A 7500-nucleotide genomic window follows, 5' to 3' on the forward strand; every position below is an offset into this window, starting at 1 on the left:
GTCGCAAGGATCCTTTGAGTGTTTTGTTTTGGGAACAAGGAAAGGATTCGGCCTTTCTCGTTTAACACATGAAGAGTATAGTCTTAAATGCGTAGTGACGATTATGAGTGACTAATTAGGAAATGCAGTGATATGTTTTAATATCTTGTAATATATTTAGAAATGTACAGTACATCTCAGAAATAATTAGTTTGAGCATGACCGTAAGTATAGACGCTTCGTAGAGATCCTACTAATTACTTCTTATGCCTCTATTTTTTTATGCATTTGAAATATCCTAGTTCACAGTCAAAGAATATCATCAATTATGCGTTTGAATAGATAAAAGAATAATTAATATCTGCAAGTCTCTCTCTCTCTCTCTATCTCTCTCTCACACACACACTCTCTCTCTCTCTCTCTCCTATTTCTGTATCTATTCATTTATATAACTATTTCTAATTATATATCTATCTCTGTGTGTCTCACTCGATCTATCTATTTGTCTCCATCTATCGATCTCTATCTATCTATCAATCTCTGTGTGTCTCTCTCTCGCGCTCTATCGATCTAAATTTCTGTCGATCTATCTATCTATTCATCTATCTAACTATCTCTATCTATCCATTATTGTCCTCACTCTTTCTATTCATCTAACTATCTCTATATCCCTCCGCCTCATACTCAGACTCTCTCTTTCTCTCTCTCTCTCTCTCTTTCTTTCTCTCCCTCTCTCTTCCTCTTTGTCTTTCTTTTGTCTCTCTCTCTCTCTCTCTCCCTCTCTCTCTTTCTCTCTTTCTCTCCCTCTCTCTTCCTCATTCCTCTCTATGCTCTTTGTTCGATTCTTTTTTCGCTCTCTCACTCCTCTCTTCCCTTTCTTACTTTCTCACTCTCCTTCCTCTCCCTACTTCTCTTTCCGTTGTCTATCTTTTCTCTCTCTCCTTCTTTCTCGACTTCCTCATTTCCCCCCTCCACTTTACCCGATCAATCTCTTCTCTCTTCCCCTCATTACCTATCTCCTACTCTCTTCTCTACACTTTATTACCTCTCTCTTTCTCTCTTTTTCTCTCCCCCACATTTTCAGCTCTTCTTACCCCCACAATCTCTCTCTCTCTTTCTCACCCAATCTCTCTACCCTCATCTCCTCATCTATCTCTCTCTCAGCTGAACTTTGGTTCTCTCTCTCTCTCTCTTCTCTCTCTCTCTCACTCACTCTCTCTCGTTAACTCCACTTCTCTCTCTCGTCCTCTCTCTCTCTCTCACTCTCCTCTTCTCTTTCTCCCACCCCCCCTCTGTCTCTCTACTTATCTCTCACTCTACTCTCTCTCTTATAAAATCTGCTCTCTCTATCTCTCTCTCTCTCTTCTCTACTATCTTCTCTCTCTCATCTCTCATCTCTCTTTCTCTCTCTACCTTCTCCTTCTATCCACTCATCTCTCTCTCTCCTTCTGTCTCTCTCTTGCTTTTTCTTCTCTCCCTCTCTCTCTCTCTGTCTCTCTCTCTCTCTTTCTCTCTCCCTCTCTCTCTCTCTCTCTCTCTCTCTCTCTCTCTCTCTCCCTCTCTCTCTCTTTTTCTCTCTCTCTCTTTATCTCTCTCTCTCTCTCTCTCTCAAAATGCACTAACTGTTTGCCCTCCTGTCTACTCCTCAGCGGCCGCGCTCCTATTGCCTCGCTGGACTGCATGGAGGAGTTCCAGGGCTGCGGAGGCGACCATGTGTCCACCCGGAGTGACTCCCAGGCGCTCGTCTCCCGCCAGTCCTCCATTGCCACCACTCTCAAGTACAAGCCCCTGGGCAAGTCCGGTCTACGGGTCTCCCAGCTAGGACTCGGTAAGTCATTTCCACGCACGAAAACAGCTATATCTGGGCATGTGCTTTCATTGTATATATGTATACACGCACACACACACATGTGTATATATATATATATATATATATATATATATATATATATATATATATATATATATATATATCTTACATATACCATATATATATATAAACTGATATACTTATATTCATATGATTATACTATAGTATATTCTCGAATAGCATAAATAGATTAGCATATAGATATAGATAGATAGATATAAATACATCTATACATATACATATATATCAGAACTATAACTACCTCTACTAAACCCCCAAACTCCTCACAACCCCCTCCCCCACTCCCTCACTCACCTCCCCCCCCACCTCTCTTCACTCCCACAACTACACCCCATTATATATATATATATATATATATATATATACTATATATATATATATATATATGTATTTACTGTATATATGTATGCTCAATAATGTATGTATTCGTAGTATATGTACGCTATGTAATATATGTATATATATGATATATATAAGTATGAATATAAAACGTATGTTATGTATGTATTATGTATATATATATGATAACTTATTATCTATCATATATATATATATATTTATCATATTATATATATCTCTGTCATTATCGCCTATATATACTTATATACTACTTATATTTAAATATATTTACGCATACTATATATCCTAAGGGATATATATGTATATATATGCATATACTCATTATATATAATTATACTCAGTTACTATTATATATATCATATATTTATATATATACTGAACATTATGACCGCGTATGTATGTATCGTTGTGTATTTGCTATACGATATGTATAATCTATATGTCTAATCCTGTTCTTGTATCTTATCTGTAATCTATCTCGCTTCTATAATCAGAAAATTCTATATAGATATAGATAGGTAGATAGATAGATAGATATAGATATAGATATAGATATATACTTGAATCTCTCAATGAAATTCTGTCAAATGTTATACTAAAGTCGAAATAAATGCATACGCGTGCGCACTGCGCCTTTTCTTACGAATATACACTTGTATATTCTTACGCGTGTGCGGGGACAGGCGCGATCGGCCGCTGAGGGATCAGACAGTAAAGTGATCCCGATGTAAGAAGAAGGAAGCGGCGGAAGGACGGCCGCGGCCGAGCCTGTAAACTCGGTATTGGTCGCAATGCTATCCCAAATTCACTCGGTGCACCACCTGGCGACTCTCCGAAGCCTTTATAGCGCTATTGACCTTAAAAGTAAACCTAAATTAACTTCTACTAGCAAAGGTTTTGCATGGTTGCAATAGCATTTTGTCCAAAATTTCATCATTTCAGAAGGCACATGATACATTTCAACTCTCTTTTCTCGAGTGCTGCAAAACGGATATTCTGGGTTTTTTTTCAATGCATATTGTAATTATTTGTAAGCAAGAGTTATTCACGAGGACAAGATGTATTATGCGAGGGGAGCGATCCCAAGGGCCGGCCGTACCGTAGGCAGACCGCGTGAGAGCAATGTCTCTCGACGCTTCCTGTTTCCGGCACGCAAAGGTTTCACGATGGCCAAGGGCAGGATAGAACTAAAATAAATTAAAAGAGATGGTGGCAGTATTGAAACGCAGTTCAATAGCCATGGCCAAAGCTGTAACCAATCTATCCTGACCCAAGAGACAAGTCTAAAGGTGTGAGAGTTGTAATCCAGAACTTTAATTCACTAAAATTCTAGAAAATGTCACAAAAAAAACACAAGCCATTCACCTCTACAAAAATATACACGAGAGTAGGATTCATAGCAAGGCTAGTAGATGAATCCACATGTCATTCATTACAGAATCGTAAAACCAACATATACACTAATACAGGCTCCATTAAATCACTCAAATGATTCGCCAGGTACAGTTCTACAATTCATCTTTAGATTAAAATACACACTAAAAATAATAAAACTACAGAAGCAATTCAACAAATCACTACTGTAATCATATTGTTGTTGTATGCGTAAACAAGGAAGCTTGGCTATTCTACAAAAAGGACCAAAATAAAGTGAAATAGAAATCAACTAAAAATCAATAAAGTTGGACTATTAATCATACGTTTACTTCAAAACTTTCAACTTCCCTTTAACAAAAAACACGTCTGAGAGAAGAAAATAAAAGCATAATCCAGTTTACAAAAGCAAGATTATTATTAAAATATCAGTTAGCCCTTATATAAAACAAACTAAACCAGCACTAAAATCAAATCTCCTACTGAATAAAAACTAGTATAAAAAATACTCTGTTAAATAAATGCCTCCAGAGTTATTCCAAAAATCGAAAAAAAGAAAGACCAAGAATTAAAAATCTTTTTTGTAAAAAAATGTCGGCTTTCTGAAGGAAGGTCCGAACCGAAACACCGACTCGAGCCCAGTGGTACACGGTGCAACCTACCCTACGATACGATACGATACGATACAAGAAAGTGCGGATGAGATCTTAGGAATACGATGGTTTCTCGATAATGAAGAAGAGCGGGGAAAGAAAGAACATAAGATGGCAGCTAGCTACCTAAAATGAAAATACTAGTAGAATGATAATAAAAGGTGGGGGGTGCCGTAACCCCTTGCTGGTCATCACGGTTGTGACGTCTATGCATATTTAAGGCTTTTTATTTGGCCCTGATTCTCGCTTTAAGAAGTACTATGAAGATGGTTGGAGTACAAAGAGAACTAAGTCACTCACACGAGCTGAGACACCCGACAAGACCTAACAAGCCGTGGATGGGGGGTCAGAGGGACTCGAGTGTTAGGGTGTAGACTCAGTCTACACATAACGCAGCGTTGTGATCCTTAATAATACAATAATATCACGCTGGCCTTTTTAGCTCCCCAACGCGTCACATAGTTACTGCTATGCTATATAAGTAGCAACTCTAAGAGGCTTTGAATAAATGCCCTTGTTTACCTTCACTTTTTTTTTTTTTTTCGTTCTCGCTTGGTTTGGTGTTACCGGTTCATTCTTGAATAGATAGGGTTCAGAGGATTCTGTCTGGCTCTTATGAGACTTCTCCCCCCCATACCACACCCCCCCCCCCCGGGCCACCAAGCCAACAGTAGTGCTCACCCTCAGTGTTGTTGCTGGACTGTTGTATTTGTTCATAATTTACGTCTTCTATGTGTTCAAGACGATCCCACGTTTTTGTGGCCAACCTGTGAATTCTGGTGTTCATAGGTTCCAGGTTAAGTGTGTGGTGTAGCTCTCTTATTGATGGACGAGGGTTTGGCCACCTTGTTCCGTTGATCCAGAGTATGGCTTTATTCTGTACTGCTTGAATTTTGTACAAGGAAGATGGTGATACGGTGTTGAGGGGAACTGGAGGGTATTCAAGCACTGGCCTGACCAGTGTTTTATAGAGCTGTAGCTTGATCTTATTAGGACAAATCGAAAATCTTTTCAGTTTTGTCAGGGTGCTCTCAGCCATTCTTGTTCTCTCTTTTACGTGGGCTAGTATGCCTGTGTTTGTAATCTTTAAGCCTAGTAGCCGTCTTTGGAATAGTTTACGTCAATGCTCTTTAGGTCTGGGTTTCAGGGCTTTGTTCTGGCAGCCGGTATGATGGTGAACTTGTTTTTATTTGTTTTTATTTTCCAGGCCTCTTCAAAGCTGTTAATGGCTGATATCGCTCTATCGGTCGCAAGTTTGATGAAATTTGGACGAGGAGATTTGTGTGATGTCATCTGTGTATATGGTCTAATTACTATCCCTCGTTGGAGGAGGGATGGATGAGGTATACAGAATGAATAGTGTTGGGGACAACACGTTTCATTGGGGAACTCCACTCTGGAGTTGGAATTCATCCCCTATGGTTTGGCCAACTCTGATTTTTGCCTTCCTGTTCTGGAGGAAGTTGGATAGTAATTTCGTTATCGGTCTGGGTAAGTTTTGTTGGAGCAGGCGGTGTCTGATGCCAGAGTGCCAGACCTTATCAAAGGCTTTTGCTACATCACAGAGGACTATGTTGACTTTTTTCTTATTCACAAGTGCGAGGGGTATCTCTTCGTAAGCTGTAGCTATTGCTGTGCCTGTTCAGCGTGACTCTCTGAAGCCATACTGTCGGGGATTTAAGAGATGTTGCTCCTCGAGGTGTGTCTTCAGGCGGGTGTTGATCACTTTCTCAAGTATTTTTCCTGGGATCTCTAGTAAGAAGATAGGCCTGAAGTTTTCGGGCCTGTTTGGTGGCTTACCGGTTTTTGGTATTAGCGTGATTAAGGCCGTCTTGAAGTAGTCCGGGAAATAACCAGTGGACAGGGATGCATTGTATATCCTTGTTAAGCGTCTTATCATGTTTGGGGTAAGTTAACAATGTCTGGTTTCCTGATATTGCTGATTCCTGGAGCCTTATCCTTCAAGCGCTTAATGACTTTGGTGATCTCATCAGCCGTGATCGGTGAAGTTAGCAGGTCTCCTTCAGTTAATCTTGTCAGGTCTATTATTTGGTCAGCCTCAAGACAGTCCTGTTGAAGGGCTAGCTCTTCCAGGACTCTTTCTTCTGTCTCCTCATCAAAGTGCTGATTTTCCTCATCTGATATTCGGGAGACATTTCTCCAGTATGTTCGATGGTTGGTTTCCTTCTCTGGATCTGTATATAGTTTTCTTCCTTGGTGATCATACAAGTAGGGACTATGATCCACCTTACTCCCCATGAGGATCTTAAGTTGCTTCCAAAATTCTTTGGGGTCTTTCACCTTGGAAGAGAGGTTGGCAGTTAGCTCTGCCCATTTGGTGTTATATTGGGCTCTGCTCAGTTCGACCATTCTTCCTCTTATCCTTGTGAAAACTCTCCTCAGCTCCTGGGTCCATCCCCGTGTGGCGACCAGATTCCTTATGTTATTGTGTAAGGTTTGGAGCAGTTGTAATTCTGGGGTGGTGACAGGATGTGGGGTAGTTCGATGCCGTTTCTCAGGGATGCATTCTCTTTTAACATCCAGGATATCGTGGATCCATCTATCCGTCTCTTCCTCAATGTCTCTTGAAGGTCTTCCATCAAGCTCGTTGAGTGGTTTACCTTCTAAGAGCATTTTATATTTGTCCCAGTCTGCATTATTGTTGTCTGGTCTGGGGCTACATGGGATAACAATAGGGTTGGTGGATAATTCCATGATGATTGGCAGGTGATCGCTGGAACTAAGATTGCCTGGTGTGATTCGGCAGCTTAGGAAACCATATCTGTTGGTTAGGACAATGTCAGGACTTGTGGCAGAATTGTTTCTAATTAGGGTTGAGAAGTCTGGGCCAATGTGGTTCAAGCGTCCGTCGGTCAGTAGCCGAGCTATGTTATTCCCTACATTGTTGTTGTTGTTATTGCCCAGTGACCTATGTCTTGCATTCAGATCACCTATCAGGTAGACTGGACTTGGTAGCCTTATCAGTCTGAGTATATCAGGGTATGGCAGGAATGGTTTGCGGGGCGGTAGATATCCAGTCGCCAGTACTATTGGGCCTTTATTTGTTTCGACCTCAACCGCTAGGAGCTCGTGGTCAAAATGATCCATGATACGGTGACTTAGCTCGCGCTTCACAGCTAGAGCTACACCATCTGCCATTTCGCCCGACTTGTTCCTCTTATATACGTTATATTGGAAGATTTTGATTCTGTTAGTATCGGACTGGCCATGGCTATTCAGTAG

The 7500-nt window shown here is 40.5% G+C and overlaps 1 protein-coding gene across 10 annotated transcripts in view; it reads left to right on the forward strand.

The window, feature by feature from the left end:
* Nucleotides 1-7500, forward strand: part of Hk (potassium voltage-gated channel subfamily A regulatory beta subunit hyperkinetic) — an 83521-nt gene that overhangs the window by 17344 nt on the left and 58677 nt on the right. For all 10 annotated transcript variants that reach the window (XM_086552035.1, XM_086552044.1, XM_086552036.1 and 7 more), the window contains one exon: nucleotides 1629-1807. In XM_086552035.1, coding sequence (XP_086408161.1) covers nucleotides 1629-1807 — 179 coding nt within the window. The remainder of the gene's footprint in view (nucleotides 1-1628; nucleotides 1808-7500) is intronic.

The sequence above is a fragment of the Penaeus japonicus genome, unplaced genomic scaffold (assembly GCF_977035675.1).
Source record: "Penaeus japonicus unplaced genomic scaffold, GWHDUDI00000001_assembly GWHDUDI00000026, whole genome shotgun sequence".
Classification (NCBI taxonomy): domain Eukaryota; kingdom Metazoa; phylum Arthropoda; class Malacostraca; order Decapoda; family Penaeidae; genus Penaeus; species Penaeus japonicus.